The 16,066-nt window shown below is 56.0% G+C and overlaps 8 protein-coding genes across 8 annotated transcripts; 6 read left to right on the forward strand and 2 right to left on the reverse strand.

Annotated features, from left to right (window-relative positions):
• Nucleotides 1-13: 13 nt before the first annotated feature.
• On the reverse strand, nucleotides 14-2,578 carry BCV69DRAFT_254276 (putative LYS4-homoaconitase precursor). The gene is made up of 2 exons (XM_025490553.1): nucleotides 2,268-2,578; nucleotides 14-2,193 (listed from the first exon to the last, which is right to left on the reverse strand). Exons 1-2 carry the CDS (start codon nucleotides 2,517-2,519, stop codon nucleotides 187-189), a joined length of 2,259 nt encoding a protein of 752 aa, XP_025350806.1. The 5' UTR covers nucleotides 2,520-2,578; the 3' UTR covers nucleotides 14-186.
• A 309-nt stretch (nucleotides 2,579-2,887) lies between these two features.
• Nucleotides 2,888-5,041, forward strand: BCV69DRAFT_240494 (hypothetical protein; the record flags this gene model as incomplete). Its single annotated transcript, XM_025489998.1, has 3 exons — nucleotides 2,888-3,531; nucleotides 3,685-3,931; nucleotides 4,019-5,041. Coding segments are annotated over 3 exons (1,914 nt in total), but the record flags the coding sequence as incomplete, so codon positions are not given.
• Nucleotides 5,042-5,337: 296 nt separating this feature from the next.
• BCV69DRAFT_242977 (alpha/beta-hydrolase) lies at nucleotides 5,338-6,675 on the forward strand (the record flags this gene model as incomplete). The annotated part of the gene is made up of 1 exon (XM_025490049.1): nucleotides 5,338-6,675. A coding segment is annotated over one exon (1,338 nt), but the record flags the coding sequence as incomplete, so codon positions are not given.
• A 349-nt stretch (nucleotides 6,676-7,024) lies between these two features.
• Nucleotides 7,025-8,651, forward strand: BCV69DRAFT_6638 (alpha/beta-hydrolase). The gene has a single exon (XM_025495434.1). The coding sequence runs from the start codon at nucleotides 7,110-7,112 to the stop codon at nucleotides 8,580-8,582; it is 1,473 nt and encodes a 490-aa protein (XP_025350809.1). The 5' UTR covers nucleotides 7,025-7,109; the 3' UTR covers nucleotides 8,583-8,651.
• Nucleotides 8,652-8,792: 141 nt separating this feature from the next.
• BCV69DRAFT_264867 (hypothetical protein) lies at nucleotides 8,793-10,379 on the forward strand. Its single transcript, XM_025490765.1, has 2 exons — nucleotides 8,793-9,395; nucleotides 9,470-10,379. The coding sequence occupies exons 1-2, from the start codon at nucleotides 8,948-8,950 to the stop codon at nucleotides 10,150-10,152; spliced, it is 1,131 nt and encodes a 376-aa protein (XP_025350810.1). The 5' UTR covers nucleotides 8,793-8,947; the 3' UTR covers nucleotides 10,153-10,379.
• BCV69DRAFT_309531 (hypothetical protein) lies at nucleotides 10,091-11,651 on the reverse strand. The gene is made up of 2 exons (XM_025494721.1): nucleotides 11,377-11,651; nucleotides 10,091-11,305 (listed from the first exon to the last, which is right to left on the reverse strand). Exons 1-2 carry the CDS (start codon nucleotides 11,548-11,550, stop codon nucleotides 10,259-10,261), a joined length of 1,221 nt encoding a protein of 406 aa, XP_025350811.1. The 5' UTR covers nucleotides 11,551-11,651; the 3' UTR covers nucleotides 10,091-10,258.
• Nucleotides 11,652-12,106: 455 nt separating this feature from the next.
• BCV69DRAFT_6762 (hypothetical protein) lies at nucleotides 12,107-12,593 on the forward strand. The gene has a single exon (XM_025495442.1). It carries the CDS (start codon nucleotides 12,149-12,151, stop codon nucleotides 12,554-12,556), a length of 408 nt encoding a protein of 135 aa, XP_025350812.1. The 5' UTR covers nucleotides 12,107-12,148; the 3' UTR covers nucleotides 12,557-12,593.
• A 91-nt stretch (nucleotides 12,594-12,684) lies between these two features.
• Nucleotides 12,685-16,013, forward strand: BCV69DRAFT_244206 (hypothetical protein; the record flags this gene model as incomplete). Its single annotated transcript, XM_025490099.1, has 2 exons — nucleotides 12,685-12,906; nucleotides 12,984-16,013. 2 exons carry the CDS (start codon nucleotides 12,685-12,687, stop codon nucleotides 16,011-16,013), a joined length of 3,252 nt encoding a protein of 1,083 aa, XP_025350813.1.
• Nucleotides 16,014-16,066: the final 53 nt, after the last annotated feature.

Genomic DNA, 16,066 nt, shown 5'->3' on the forward strand with positions numbered 1-16,066 from the left:
TGACTCAAACTGACTCGATCGAGCGATTCTGCCGGCATGGTCCCTCCTTGGTCCTCGTTGATGCAATGCTGCTTGCCCTGTCTGCTCACTCCGAGATGGACAAGAAGCTGATGATGATACAATTTTTGCAAGGGAAACACGGACGCCACCTGTCTCCGACCAGTCTCCACTCTCCACCCTTCACCCTCAGGCCGAGGCAGAAGAGCCTTCTATCCTCCTCTTGACCCACTGCTCCATTCCCCCCGCTGTCCAGATATCCTGCACCGCCTTGCCCACACCAGCAGGTCTAGTGACGTACCTCTTCTCTCCACCACCCTCCATCTTAATGACTACTTCTCCCCTCCTGGTATCCACTTCCATCTCCCAGCCCTTGAGCAAGACGGAAATCTCCCCTTGACCTTTACCGCCATTACCCCTCTGACCGTCCCGCGCATGACTGGCGGTGAGGTCTTCGACGAGCTGTGGGCATTCCAGACAGACGAGACCGTTGTTGATGGCATTTCGCTTGAAGATGTCTCCGAAAGAGCCCGCTAGCACCAAGGGGACACCAGAGTACTTGAGGGCGGTGGCGGCTTGCTCACGAGAAGAACCCGTGCCAAAGTTGTAGCCAGCGAGGAGGATCACGCCCTGGCGTGGAGCATTGGCTTCACTGCTTGCAGAGGCAGGCGCAGCAGAGGAGTTGAGCGAGGCGACTTGCTTGGCAAAGTCGGGATCGTAATTCTCCATGACCACTTGGGCCTGCTTCTCGGGTGTGATGTCATCTTGGTATGTGTACTTTCCAGGGTAGATACCATCCGTATTCAGGTTGTCTTGAGGGGCAAAGATCAGTGGGCCCTTGAAAGAGGAGGGGAAGCCGGGAAGAAGCGATTCACCACCTGCAGACTCCTCTGGGCTAGCAGCAGGAGAGGCAGAAGCGGCTTCGGCAGCCTTGTTCGCCTGGTACGAGAATTGAAGAGCGTCTCCTGCGGGAAGAGATGCGGGATCCAGCTCACTAGGACCGCAAATCTTTCCTGCCACAGCAGAGGCTGCTACAACGGCAGGACTAGCCAGGTAGGCAAGAGCCTTTGGCGATCCCATTCGACCCTTATAGTTTCGATTGGTAGCGGAGATGCCCACTTCACCGTCTTCGAGCAGACCGACACCCAGGCCGATGCAGGGACCACAGCCTGCCGGTAGAGGCTTGGCTCCAGCGGCAAGGAGGGTGCCCCAGTCACCAGCCTCCTCTGACTCGCGCTGGACAACTGAAGATGCAGCTGCAATGTAAAATTCCACACCTGGCGCAATCTTCTTTCCCTTGATCACATCGGCAGCGGCCTTCAGATCCGAAGCTCGCGAGTTGACACAAGAGACGAGGTACGCCTTGTGGATCTTGACATTCTGTTGGCTCAGCTCGGAGAGCGGCGTCGAGATCTTGACCGAGTTGGGGCCTGATACGTGAGGAGCGAGAGTGGAAAGGTCAAGTTTGAGATGCTTGGAGTAGTACGCATCCTGATCCGGCCTGATCAGGTTCTTTGATAAGTCATCGAGGCGTTGCATGTTCAGACGAGGATGGTTGTCTGTGTGAGAGGGAGAGCTGCCCATCTGGAAATTCAGCTTGTCCAGCTTTCGGATGTGGCGCTCGTACCAGGAGAGGGTCACGTCGTCCACCGCGAACACTCCGGCGAGAGCTCCCCATTCCGTCGTCATATTTGAGATCGCCAGACGCTCGTCTACGGAGAGCTTCGAGACTCCGGAGCCGGTGAATTCGATAGCTGCATTGAGCACTTGATCCTCGTTGAAGTATCCGCAGAGCGCAACGATGACGTCCTTGCCGGTCACCCCTTTGGGTAGGTCACCCGAGAGCTCAACCTTGACCACCTCTGGGATCTGCCACCATGTCTGACCCGTAGCCCAGATAGCAGCGGCGTCTGTCCTCACGACTGGTGTACCAACGCATCCCACGCCTCCGTACATGTTGCTGTGAGAGTCGGATGCCACGGCTAATGTCTGAGGGAAGGCATAGCCCTCCTCAATCATGACCTGGTGGCCGATACCCCTTCCTGCAGGGTAGAAGTCGATGCCTTGCTCGCGAGCAAAGGACTCAATGCGAGAGTACTTCTTCAGGTTGGCTTCCGATTTGTTCTGCACATCGTGATCGAGGGCAAAGACGACTTGAGAAGGATTGTAGATCTTTGTCGCGCCAATCGAGCGGAACTGCACAAAAGGAGCCAAAAGTGAGAAGAGTCAGTGGCAGCGCATGCCTGTAGCGAAGGGCACACATCACCTACCTTTGAAATGCAGGGACCAGTGTTGTCGTGAGTCATGACCTGCTGCGGTCTCACGCTGAGGTAGTCGCCGGCCTGGACCTTCTGGCCAGGGTTGAGGTCGACTGCATACTTCTGCACGATCTTCTCGATGAAGGACTGTGGCAAGTCGGAGGCGGGCAGTGAGGTGTGGGTCGCGAGCAGGCGCGCCGAAGCAGAAGCCGTGGGCTTCGAGAGCCGCAGAGACCGCTTCAAGAGCGGCGAGCGAGGAAGCATGGTTGAGAGTGAGTAGGTGTTTGGTAGAGTCAGCGTCAAGGTGAAGCAAACCTCTGTCGTCCGCCTGTGCGAAGCATTTGATTTGAAAGGCGCACCCCGCGAATCGCGGCACGAAAAGAGATCGGGCCGGAAGCGGAAGTGGCAGAATCAGACGTCAGAGCCGAGGCCACGTTCCTGCCCATCTGGCCAAGGTCAAGGTGGTCCCGCCTGAACAAGGCTCCGGTTTGGTCTATACCGCCATCGCCATCATCGTCGCCTTGACAATGAGGCGGGCATCTTTCCTCTGCGCAATCTGTGCCTTGGGATCGTCGATCTCAAGGGCAGCCTTGCTCAATGATGCCGCCTCCTCCTCGTCCGCTTCCTCTTCCTCCTCGATCTACTCGTCTGACAGAGAGCCTCGACTGTCCGGCCGCTTTCTGCACGTCACCGACTTCCATCCAGACAAGCACTACAAGCCAGGCTCGGCAGTGTCTGCTGGATGTCATTCCAAGAAGCCCAAGAAGGACCAAGATCGGGCGGGCTATTGGGGAACGCCAGTCAGCGGCTGTGATTCTCCCCTCCACCTGGTCGAGGAGAGCATCGACTGGGTGAGGCGCAATTGGCTTCCAGAGCAGTCCCAGAGCGGCGATGAGGATGCGAGAGCTCCTTTCGACTTCATTGTATGGACGGGAGACTCAGCTCGGCACGACATCGACAACAAGTACCCTCGTACTCGACAGGAGATCTATGACTCAAACAGATGGGCTCTGTCACTGCTTCAAGAGGCTTTCCCTGGTACACCGATTGTACCCACCATTGGCAACAATGATATTTTCCCGCACAACATCATGTGGCCCGGCCCCAATGATGTCATCTCAGCATTTACTGACATCTGGGCAGACATTGTGCCTGAGTATGAGCTGCATACCTTTCAATTGGGAGGGTACTTCGGTCGGGAGGTCATCCCCAACAAGCTGGCGATCCTGTCACTCAACACCTTATACTGGTACGATTCGAACAAAGTCGTAGATGGGTGCAAGAAGAGCAAGGAGAAGCGCCAAAGAAGGAAGAAGAAGAGGAAGGGCAAGAAAGGCCAGAAGAGCTCCTTCGCTGAAGGTGAAGAGCAGGAGGAGGGCGATGAAGATGATGAGGAGCCGCCGCCAATGACGGCAAACGACGTCTTTAGGGCTCTAAAGACTTCAGACCCCGGCACGGTACAACTTGCCTGGCTCGAGGCGCAGCTCTACCAATATCGCAAGCGGGGAATGCATGTCCACCTGCTGGGACATGTGCCACCTACATTCGGCAATTACTTCCAGGACTGCTACGATGTCTACTCTGACATTGTGCTGCACTATCAAGAGACAGTCCTTGCGCAGCACTTCGGCCATATGAACGTGGATGGCTTCTTCATTCAAGAGGATACCGAGGCGGTCAAGGCTGAGAGGCGGAAGCGGAACAAGAGCAAGGGTCGTGCGATGGAAGAAGCAGACGATGACACCTGGGCATTTGACGAAGAGGAGCGAGGTCTGCCCGTCCCACAGCACTCCGAGAATCCTCTCTCCACCCTCATCAACACCGAGGCATTGTCCGATGATCTCCGCAAAGACTACTCCTTGGTAAAGAAAGAAGCCAAGACAAATGAGAGTTACTATAATTACTTCTTCATTGCGCCAAGTATCATTCCCACCTTTCTTCCCGGCGCACGGATCTGGACATATAATACAAGTGGCATCGAGCTAGACTTCTCCTCTTCCACAAGAGAACAAGACGTACCCACGCTCGCAGAAGATGAGGAAGAGTACGATGATGAGGACTATGAGTATGACCATGTCGAGGAGATCTCCCACAGTCCGGTACAAAATCAAGTCGTCTTCGCAACTCCAGAGGATATGATTTTCTCGGACAACGACACTGCAAGGCTGGAAGATCCTTTCACTGCTCTCAGGAGGAAGCATCGACGGCCCAAGCATGGCGGTGGCAGGGGCAAGATAACTCCTGTGGCAAGGTATGCCTCTCCAAATTCACCGAGTAGGCAGAATGGGCCGTTGAGCTTGCTTGGCTACTCTCAGTGGGTCCTCGACCTCGACGCAGCGAACAAGGCTTGGGAGCAAGAGAACGGTCATGGAGCGGTAATGACCGAGGAGGCAGAACTAGCCAAGCGCAAGGGGAAGCTCAACTTCCACCTTGAGTACGCAACTTACACGCCCGAAGTTCTGTGGGGTGATCTGATTGGTAGTGGTGACGTGAGGGATGGACAGCATCGTCACGTGCCTGTTCCTCGCCATCTCCTAGAGGATGAGTTGAAGAAGAGAGGTCTGGGCATCCGAGATCTTGTTGCTGAGAGCAGTCAAGTCAGCGTCGGTGAGGACATTGCCATCTCGCGGCATCGTGCGCTCAAGCTACCAGACTCGCTGCGTGCCTTTACCGACTGGAGCCTGGATGCGATTACGATTCCGAACATGCTACACCTGGCGAGGAGACTGGCGAAGAACGATAAGCTGTGGAAGAGGTTTGAGAGGAGAATGTACGAGGAGAGCGGAGCTGTTTGAGTCATCGCATCGCTGCAAAGTATCTGTCTATACATTGTCCTTCTTGGCTGTTGTGTCTGGTTGTGATCCTGCTCCGGGATAACCGAGTGCGGGGAAGCAGATGTGGAGCAATTGCCGAAGCTCGGATTGCTGCCTTCCTTGTCCTCCGGCATTACTACTCTTGCTTTCTGATCTCTCGCAACGTTCCCGAAGATATTGTCACCGCGAGAATGTCTCCATCGCTCGACTTTGGCGAGCGTGGGGTGATCCACGGAAAGACCATTCTTGATACCGTCACCGGCAAGCCAAAGGCTCACAGGTACGCTGGCGTGCCCTACGCACTTCCGCCCCTCGGCGCCCTGCGCTTCACCAAGCCTCAACCCCTCCCTGCCAACTTTCGCTATGGCTCGACAGGCCGCTCAGACTTCACATCTTTCGCCTCTGTATGTTACCAACCTACGAACTACAGCGCAGAGCCGGCTGAAGGCCAGCCTCAGCCCCCTGTGCCGGAACAGACGGAAGACTGTCTCTATCTGAACATCTGGACACCTGTGGCCAAGGCGCCCCCACAGGGCTGGCCAATCCTCTTCTCCATTCATGGAGGATGGCTGCAGAGCGGCTCGGCTCACCAAGATCCAAATGCCGACTATTCGGATCTGCTAGCTCCGCGAGAAGAAGGAGGAGCAGGCTTCGAGTGCATAATCGTCAGTCCGGCTTACCGGCTCAATATCTTTGGCTTCCTTGCCTCGGATCAGCTGGACACGAAATCAGGCAAGGCCAACTTTGGGTTCTGGGATCAGCGTCTGGCGCTCGAGTGGACTGTACACAATGCAAGAAGTCTAGGGGCCAACGCTGACGAGATCACAGTCACGGGTATTTCTGCTGGCGCTCAATCAGCACATGCACAGCTGTTGTATGAGTTCTGCAGGGCTCGGGTGGACGCGTCTTACCGGCCGCATATCAAACGATGTGTATTTCGCTCGGGCTCCGCAATGCTGCCTTGCAAGACCTTGGACGAGGTCGCCCCTCAGATGGAGGAGTTGTGTAATCAGCTCGGCATCAGTGTCCACGATGATCTTCAACGAGTAGCAGCTCTCCGAAAAGTGCCAGCCTCTGAGCTAGTCGCTGTGATCCCAGACATGAAGATGCACACCTTTCGAGCCGTCCAAGATGGTGGAGTGGCACATGGCGGCTTCGTTGACTCTGACTGGGGTGAAAGAACGAAGGATGGGTCGTTTGCAGCATGGTGCAATGCGGAAAACATCTCCTTTGCCTTTGGAGAACTCTCAGACGAAGCTCAGGAGTATCGCCTAGTCAATGCGCCCTCCTCTCACCCGCTGAAGCAAGATCTGTTCCTACAACTGCACAACTACTATCCTGCGGCGGTAGTGGAACATCTCATGGGATCCTATGATATACCTGGAGACGCCATCAAGGACCTCGAGGTCTGGGCAGACGTCTTTGGCCTCATCACTGCAGACGCTCAGATCTACACTGCACAGCGGTTGCTGGAAAACTATCTGCGGAGTCTGCCGCCATCACGGGTTCTGCGATACCGGATTGAGCGGCGCGCTGCTCTCGTAGATGACTCGCACCCAAAGGAAAAGGGGGTGTTTCACGGGACGGATGGCGTCATCTTCGGCTTCCCGAGGGAGGTCCTCATGCTCGCCACTAATCAGGAGGAAGCAAAGAAGGACGTCGAAATCTTCCAAGAGTGGTTGGCGCTCTTCAAACCCTGGATGGAAGGCAAGAACAACGACATCGGCCAGGGGGTCGAGGGAAAGATGAGGGTCTTGAGGAAAGATGGCAGCATCGAAGTCATCGCCGATCCCCTGGCATCCGCCAAGGAGCCGTACGTTGAAGCTCTGGCGGAAGCCATCTCCCGCGCGCCCAAGCAATCTCACCCCTGACGGCTATACCCTGCCAGGGCATTACTGCCCGACGTTCGGGCTGTTCCGGACCGAACCAGGCACGCCAGGGGTAGCCAGCTGCAGATGCCTCGCCTTGGCGGTGAAGACAGCATGTCACCTTGCTCAAGAAACGAAATCAGCAAACCGGACGGGCTGCCTTCAATCACGCCATGTCTTACCGATTCTTTCAGGCCTTTCAAAGGGGCATACCTCTTTCCCTCTTCTTTCTCCTGACCCTTCTGGCCCACGCTTCCCTTGTCCTCTCTACTGGCCCGAAGGCAGCTGACTTTCTGGTCAAAGGTCACTCCCTGCCGGGCGTCAGCTCGCACATTGGCGACCTTGGTGATAGCTGGGCAGGCAAGGTCCCCATCTCTTCAGATGACTGTCGCTCTCTCTTCTTCTGGCTATGGCCACCTTCAGAAGGCGAAGGCGATGACACTCACACGATCTGGCTCCAAGGCGGACCGGGTGCAAGCGGTCTCAAGGGGCTTTTGCAAGAGATGGGCCCGTTTCTTCTTCCCACAAGCAGAGTCAATACCAGTCAAGTCGCACGTAATGAACACTCTCTCACAAAGGCAGGATGGCTGCTGGCCGTAGATCAGCCGGCCGGCGTGGGCCTTAGCGATGGTCCAGCAAAAGCCAAGAGCGCAGTGGAAGCCGCAAAGGAGTTCACCACCTGGCTGCTCAATCTTGTGTCCATCTTCCCTGAGCTCAAGTCTAAGAAGCTCACGATCGTCGGGGAGTCATACGGCAGTCAATACGCCTTTCATATCGCGGACCACATCTTCCAGAATACGAATCTGAAGTTGACTGGTCTCGGGATCATCAGCGGTATTCTCACTGACCGAAAGCTGCAGCAAGAAGCGCCCTTGTACGAGTGGGCCGTCAAGCGACAATCCGATCTCCACTTGAGCGACGCGACCATGTCAGACATCAAGGCGGAGGCTACGAGTGATGGGATCGCTTCCTTCGTGACGGATCACCTTCATTATCCTCCAAAAGGTCCCATCACAGCTCCATCCACCTTGCCGGACTCCCACAGCTACCTCACCGCTATCGCTGAGGCTGTGTCGGATAGGGCCAGTAAAGGATGTCTGAATATCTATAACATCATGGACGAGTGCCCTCTAGCCGCCTTCGACCCTCTTGGCAATCCTCCCGGCAACTACACCGTACAGCGGACCACCTCTGACAACTGGATCAACAACACACCCGGCTTTCGTGAGGCTATCCATGCTGGCAATAGCACATGGCGCTTCTACCAGTCCGAGTCGCCCTTTGTAGGCGGATCAGATGAGTCTCCCTTCCCTATGGAGACGGAGCTTTTTAGCCGGGTGGTCGAGCGGATGGAGAGGGTGGTCATCTCAGCTGGGCTGGACGATATGTCGCTCACTGCCCTCGGTGCACAGCTAGCGCTGCAGTCTGCCACCTGGAGAGGCAAGCAGGGCTTCCAAGCTGGTGGATTCAAGTCCCTGAAGGCGGGCGGCGGCGGCGGTTTCAATGGCGGCAAATACCATACGGAGGACAAGGTGACGTTGGCTCTGGTGAAAGGCGCGGGGCATGAGATTCCGATGTACCAGCCCGAGATAGCTTTGAAGCTCCATCGCTTCCTCCTGGGTCAGATTGATGATCTGGACAGATAGTGAGCAGATGATTACGTTTTCTCTATGGCCTTGATACCATACGTCTTCCCCGATTGCTCTGACATGACGTTGCTGTGTCTGCTATTCTGACTGAGGGTGAAGCGGCAGGGGGAGTCTTGGCGTGTCGTGTCCTCTTTCCGCTTGTGCGTGGCCTGTGCTCTGCAGCACACTCAAGGCCGGCCTACTTTTCCCCTTCTACTCACAAGTAGTCTTCGCTTCCCTTGGCTAGCATTGCACGCTGCTCTCCCATCATCACTGTCATCATACGACCAGTCAGTCTATCACGTGGTCTCTCTTTGGCCGCTCGGTCCGCTCCTCTTGGTCTTTCTCGTCCTGCACCTCTCCCAGTCGGACAGACCAGAAGAATGGCTTCTTCCAGCTCGTCCAAGGGAGTAGCAGCAGCAGCAGCAGCAGCCGCCGCCGCTGTCGCTGATGATCTTCCGCACTTCATCGACATCGGCGTGAATCTCAGCGACTCGATGTTCCGCGGAGTGTACAACGGCAAGACTGCCCACCCAGATGATCTTCAGCGAGTGCTAGCGAGGGCGCGCAATGCAGGGGTAGTAAAGCAGATTGTCACGGGGGGTAGTCTTGCGGAGAGTAAAGAGGCGCTGGAGATCTGTGAGGGTGAGGAGGACCTGCTTTGTACAATTGGCTGTCATCCTACTCGCTCTACTGAGTTTGACAAGCATGAGGAGGGACCGGAGGCGTACCTGCAGGCTCTCTCGCAGCTCATCAAGGAGCACTCCATTGTAACACAGGGAAAGGGGAAGGGGAAGGGGAAGGCAGTAGCAGTGGGAGAATGTGGACTGGGTGAGTTTCAACGGTCAGAGCAGAGACGCTCATACCTCCGCTGACCTCATCCACCACATCGCCGACTCTGCCAGATTATGACCGACTGCACTTCTGTCCAGCCGATGTGCAGAAGAAGTACTTTGATTGGCAGCTCTCACTTGCGGTTAAGCATCGCCTGCCCCTCTTCCTGCATAGTCGAGCAGCAGCAGCCGACTTCATCTCCATCCTGCAACCAAGGATGACGGAGCTCTCTTCTGCTCTGAGCGAGGGTGCCTCGGCTCCTCCAGCGCTACCAGCCCACCTGGCAGCGAGTGAGAGCAGCTCTTCGATTACAGAGGCGTTGCGAGTTGGGGTGGTGCACAGCTTTACCGGTTCTCTCGAAGAGATGCAAGAGCTCGTATCCCTCGGCCTCTTCATCGGTGTCAATGGCTGCTCTCTCAAGACAGAAGAGAACCTCGCAGTGGTCAAGGCCATTCCACTCAGTCGGCTCATGCTCGAGACGGACGCTCCATGGTGCGATTTACGACCTACCCACGCTTCCGCAAAGCACGTCGCGGCCGCCCTTGATGGACCTGTTGGAGAGCGCTTCAAAGCTCTGTATTCTCCGCCGACGGTCAAGAAGGAGAAGTACGATCCGGAGAGAATGGTCAAGGGAAGGAACGAGCCATGTGCCATTGGACAGGTGGCAGCCGTCGTTGCAGGCGTAAAAGGACTGGAGATAGCAGAAGTAGCTGGGATTGCAGAGAGGAACACGCGATGGTTATTCGGCCTCTAGAATCAATGTGTCGCTATGCGATGCCCCTCGTTGGCTTTGTGATGTATACTATAGTACAATGAAAGTGCAGGAGGCGAACCATTTGAGCTCAAGGTCCTTGCGGCAGTCACTCCTTCCATCCCACCCAGATCACATAACCTTTTTCCATCCCCTTCATCTGCTCCACATCCACGCTCCAAACCCTCCATCCACCATCCCTCTTCAGCCAACCTTCCATAAATTCCCTCATAGCCTCTGCCGACCTCAGCTCCACAAGCAAGAGGACCACTGTGTGTGCCTTGAGCGTGAAGAGGTCGATGGTATCGAGAAGCGGGTCGAAGAGAGAAGGATTGAAGATGCAATCCACTGCCATTAGCAAGTCGGGGTAGCCTGTGAGCGAAGAAGGAAGGAGGGAGCGACGTAGTGCTTCGCTCCCACCTGCGTAGGAGGTAGAGGAATGCAGGAGATTCGAAGCGTGCATCCAGTCTAGTGGGAGAGACGAGAGGGTAATCCCGCCCTCTTCCGAGTCTGACGAGGTAGAAGAGAGCTTGTCGCTTAGATTGCGGCGGATCAAGGGTAGCAGCTCCTCCAGGTCGGTCGCTGTCCAGTGTAGCCGATTTGCAAGGCGACGAGTCTGTAAAAAGGGCAAGAGGATGGCAGGCAATACGCCTGTGCCAGTCCCGAGCTCCAAGATATTGATCCTGCCGTCTTCTTGTTCACCTTTTGGGTTGAGAAGGGCTTTCCTGTTCAAGAGTGAAAGAGGCTCATCGCCTCGCTGAGGACGATAGAGCTGCCTCGTGAGACAGGCGGCAAGGTAGAGGGATGACCTCCAAATGACACTGCCTGTATCTCCAGCGTTGGAGCGCAGAGAGGTGGAATCCTGAAAGAGCAGCGTATTGACCGTCGTGTCGCGTGCTGAAGAGGTGGCATTTTTGCTGCTCTTGCTCCCAGTCGACAGACCCTGCCTCTTTGAACCTCGGGCGACCTTGCTTGTCGCATCTTTTCGAGACCTTGTAGCTGACGAGCTCAGACTGTCACTGTTTCTACTGCTCACTTCAGGCGGGTCGTCCTTGTCAAGGTCAAAGGTGATGGTCAGTAGATCGTGCTTGGAGTCGACTTGGCCCAGACCGTACCGGCCGGCTAGAGCCGGGGTGAGGGTGTAGAGGAGAAAGATCTGCAGACGGAGGAAGAGCTGAGTATGAGCCACTTGACATGTAGTGGTATGTCTCCCTCGGTTAGGCTCACCTCTTCATCTGCGTCGGTCACCCTCCTTGCTCCTGGGCTGAGCTGAAGTAGCTGATTGGGTAGTGTAGGCACCTCTTGTTCCTGATCCTCGTCTGTGCCATCTTCGTAACCATTGCTCTTCAAGTGCGAGCTGTATGGACTGCCCGACCCTGCTGCGTTCACAGGATAGTCCATGCAGCAGCCTTGCTCAGACGCTCACTGTCGTCGATCGCCGGAGCCTCTTTGCTTGCTTGCCTACGGTGCTTGCCTCGCCGTGTCCGGCTCAATTATTCTCGAGGCAGGACTTGTTCCTGTCTGTGCCTTTGCTGCTGCTGCCCTGAAGTGACGTCGCGTGGCGTGGCTTGGCTTTGACCGCATGGCGCGTTTGATCTCCGCTATCGTTGGACCCGCGATCGGCCTTCAACGGCACCGAACGCAGACGGGTGGAATGGCCGGGCAGAGCAGCGTGGCCAGGCAGCGTCGCCTAAGCACTCGCTCTGCCCCACGGCCACGCCTACGACGCATCATCTGCACGCTGATCCACGGGTGCTGGTGGTGCCCCGTCGCAGCTGCGCCTCGCTTCCTACGCCTCCCTCGCCCCTTGGCCCGCCCGCCCGCCCGCACCTCCGCACCCATCGATCCCATCCCTCTTCTTCCTGTCGCTCCTCTACCACCACTGTCCCTTGCTTTTCCCCCTCTCTGCCTACCCATCCTTTACCTCTTTCCCCCTTCTTTCCCCCTTCCCCTTCCCCCCCCCCCTCCTCCTTTTCTTTCAGCTTCCCCCCCCCCAAAGATGGCATCTCGCCTTCGCCAGGCCTTTGCCAGCGCTGGGAAGCCCGATGGCCAATCGGACGAGCCAGCCGGCGGCAGGACCACACCGACCCTATCCAACAATGGCGCCGACGATAGCACAGAGACCGCAGACGAGACTTTCAACACTGCCAATTCAAACAACACCACCGTAGGCGCCGCCGTCGAGGGGCTCAGTCTCGACATCCCTGGCGTGAGCGGCAAGGGTCCTGATGGCGTACCCAAGAAGAAGAAGAGCTTCGGTGAGTGCTGCTGCGAGCTGATAGCGCAGCCTTTCCGCACCACAGTAGCTTCGGCTGACCCACCAGGCGCCATTGTGCCGTCTGTTCTTCCTCGCTCCGCTTCTTTCTCCTCTTGTCAGCCAACAACAGGAACTTCACACCTACTGTAAGTACCTTTGACATCACCCAATCTAGTTTCACATGCTCATTGAAATCTGACGCCCATATCTGTCCACCAATCTCACAGCCCACCAATGGCTCAGGCTACCGACCACGAGCTCAAAGTCGAAGCAGCTACATGTCTGGTTACAATTCTCCTCACCAGAAACAATCTGATGGCGGCAACACCGATCACGACTCTGCACACCGTCACGGCAAGCGAGTCTCCATGGACGAAGCATTTCAGAAGCTGCACACTTCCTCCAAGTGGGAGACAAAGGAGGAAAAGAGACTCAAGGAGGACGAGCACAAGCTGCGCTACTGGAGGCGATGGGGACCCCATCTGAGCGAGAGGCAATGGGTGAGTTCGTGCGACTTACACAAATGCTTCTTCCGAAGCTACAGCGGCTGACCAACCTTCTTCTCACGGGGTCGCAGTCAACGGTGAGGGAGGACTACAGTGCAGATGGTGACCCATGGAACCACTTTCCTCACGAGATGGCTAGAAGCAGGACATACCGATGGGGAGAAGATGGCATTGGTGGTATCAGTGACAACCACTGCCGCATGGCCTTTAGCTTGGCTTTCTGGAATGGCAAGGACAGGATGCTCAAGGAGCGCCTCTTCGGTCTGGCCAACAACCAGGGCAATCACGGAGAGGACGTCAAAGAGCTCTACTACTACCTTGACAACACGCCTTCTCACTCGTACATGAAGATGCTCTACAAGTACCCTCAGACTGCCTACCCTTATGAGCAGCTCGTCCGCGAGTCTCAAAACCGTGGTCGAGATGTTACCGAATTTGAAATTACCGACACCGATCTCTTCGATGAGAACAAGTACTGGGACATCTTCATCGAGTATGCCAAGGACGACGAGGACGAGAATGCCATTTCCGTCCGCATCAGTGCCTACAACAGAGGTCCCGAGCCCGCCGACCTTCACATCATCCCACAGCTCTTCTTCAAGAACTATTGGTTCTGGCCAAAGGTGACTCCTGAAAAGCCTACTCTACGTCAAGTAGGTGAGGGGATTGTCCAAGCCGACCATGAAGAACTGGGTAGAAAGTACATGTACTGCTCGCCAAGTCCCGCTCCCAGTGCTCCCGCTCCCAAGCGTGGTCAGCCCGTTCCGGAGCCCATCTCACAGGACGAGGTTGTGCCCCAATTGCTCTTCACCGAGAATGAGACCAATTTCGAGCGTCTTTACAACGGCAAGAACATCAACAAGTATGCCAAGGATGCTTTCCACGACCACCTCATCCCTAATCATCGTCTCGAGAATGACCGCCCGCAGCTGGTCCGAAAGACGCGCCCAGTCAAGCGCCAGGTCGTCAAGACCGTGAAAAGGCCCGGCAATCTCACAAAGACCTCCACGAGCGCCAAGGCAGGATCAGCCCCCGATAACCCGGCGGTGGTAGAGATGGAGGACAGCGAGCACCAATGGGTGGAAGAGGAGATCGTTGAGGAGGTCGACGACATAGAAGAGTACTTTGAACAGCCGACTAACACAGCACCGACCCGTGACTACGTCAACCCGGACAAGATCGGTACCAAGGCAGGAGCCCACTACTTCTTTGAGCAGGTTCCAGCTTACGGCGGATGCGCAGTCGTCAGGATGAAGTTGACATCAAAGACGCCAGAAGAAGATCCTTCTATTGATGACGATGAGCAGTTCGATGACCTGGTAGAGGAGCGCCGATCCGAGGCCGACGAGTTCTACGCTCGCGTGGCCAGTGGCTCTATGTCGGACGACATGAAGAACATCATGAGGCAAGCCCTGGCCGGAATGCTGTGGAACAAGCAATACTACTGCTTCATCCTGTCCGAGTGGCTAGCCGGAGACCCGGGTCAACCACCTGTACCCTCCAACCGCAAGTGGATTCGAAACACAGATTGGAAGCACTTGCACATGGAGGACATCCTTTCGATGCCCGACAAGTGGGAGTACCCCTTCCCCTGTGTTTGGGACACTGCTTTCCACTGCATCCCGCTCGCCATGGTCGATCCCTGGTTTGCCAAGAAGCAGCTCGACCTCTTCACCCGAGAGTGGTATATGAAGCCCGACGGATCGTTGCCATCATATGAGTGGAACTTCGGAGATGTCAATCCTCCTGTGCACGCCTGGGCCGTGTTCCGAGTCTTCAAGATCGAGAGGAAGATGTACGGCCGTGAAGATCTAGACTTCCTGGAGCGAGTCTTCCAGAAGCTGCTCTTGTGCTTCACGCAGTTTGTCAACAAGTTTGAGAATGGTTTCCTCGGTCTGGACAACATTGCACCCTTCAATCGATCCGAGTCTCTGCCGGTTCCAGGAACTCTTCGACAGATCGATGGACTGAGCTGGATGGCCTTCTTCAGTCTGCAGATGTTGAACATGTCCCTGGAGCTTGCCAAGCACAACAAGAACTACGAGGCCATGGCTAGCAAGTTCTTTGAACATTTCATCTGGCTCAGTGAATCCATCAACCCGAGCCCCGACAGCGAAGACGTCAGCTGCTGGGACGATGAGGACGGCTTTTACTACGACACTCTGCAGCATGGCAACCGCGATGCTCAGATCATCAAGGTACGCTCCCTTGTCGGACTCATGTCGCTGTTCCCCGTCTTGGCCATCGAGCCATGGGTCTTCAAGCGCTTCCCGAGCTTTGCTGCTCGATTCCAGTGGTTTGTCCACAACAGGCCTGCCCTGGCTGTGCGGAACGTCATGACCACCGGTGGAAAGAGGGAGCGACGACTGCTGAGCGTGGTGAGCAAGGAGCGCTTGGAGCGCATCCTACGTCGCATGCTGGACGAGACCGAGTTCCTGTCCAGCTACGGTGTCCGCTCTCTCTCCAAGGTGCACCAGGCTGAACCCTTCAGGGCCTTTGGAGACGAGTACAGCGTCGAGTACTGGCCTGGAGACTCCCGCTCGCCCATGTTCGGCGGCAACTCAAATTGGCGAGGCCCCATTTGGGTCGCTCCCAACTTGCTCCTCATCGAGTCCCTGCAGCGCTTCTACCAGTACTATGGTCCCGACGAGTTCAAGGTCGAGTGCCCTACTGGCTCTGGCGACTTTATGGACTTGGCTCAGATTGCCGAGGAGATGCAACATCGAATCATCTCCATGTTCACTCGCGACTCAAAGGGCGTCAGAGCCTGCAACGGCGGTACAGCCATGCTGGACCACGATCCTTATTTCCGGGATCTAGTCCAATTCCACGAATTCTTCCACGCAGACACTGGTGCCGGATTGGGAGCCAGTCACCAGTGTGGATGGACAGGTTGCGTCGCAGCCATGATATTGCAAAGTGGATTGACGTATGGTGCTCGTACGCCTAGGACACCGAGGAGTACTGCTGCACATTACTTTGATGAACACTTGACGGATGCTGATAACAAGAGTGATGCGGGTAGCGTCAGTGTTGGATTGGGACCACAGTGGTCACACAGCGCTGGAATCTCTAGACCGCCTTCGCCCGATGAGCTGTAGATTTGTCTGGGGCCACCAGAGCGCAAAGGGAGGGGTGTTTTACAGTGTGGAAG

The sequence above is a fragment of the Pseudomicrostroma glucosiphilum genome, assembly GCF_003144135.1.
Source record: "Pseudomicrostroma glucosiphilum strain MCA 4718 unplaced genomic scaffold BCV69scaffold_1, whole genome shotgun sequence".
In the NCBI taxonomy this organism is placed as follows: Eukaryota; Fungi; Basidiomycota; class Exobasidiomycetes; order Microstromatales; family Microstromataceae; genus Microstroma; species Microstroma glucosiphilum.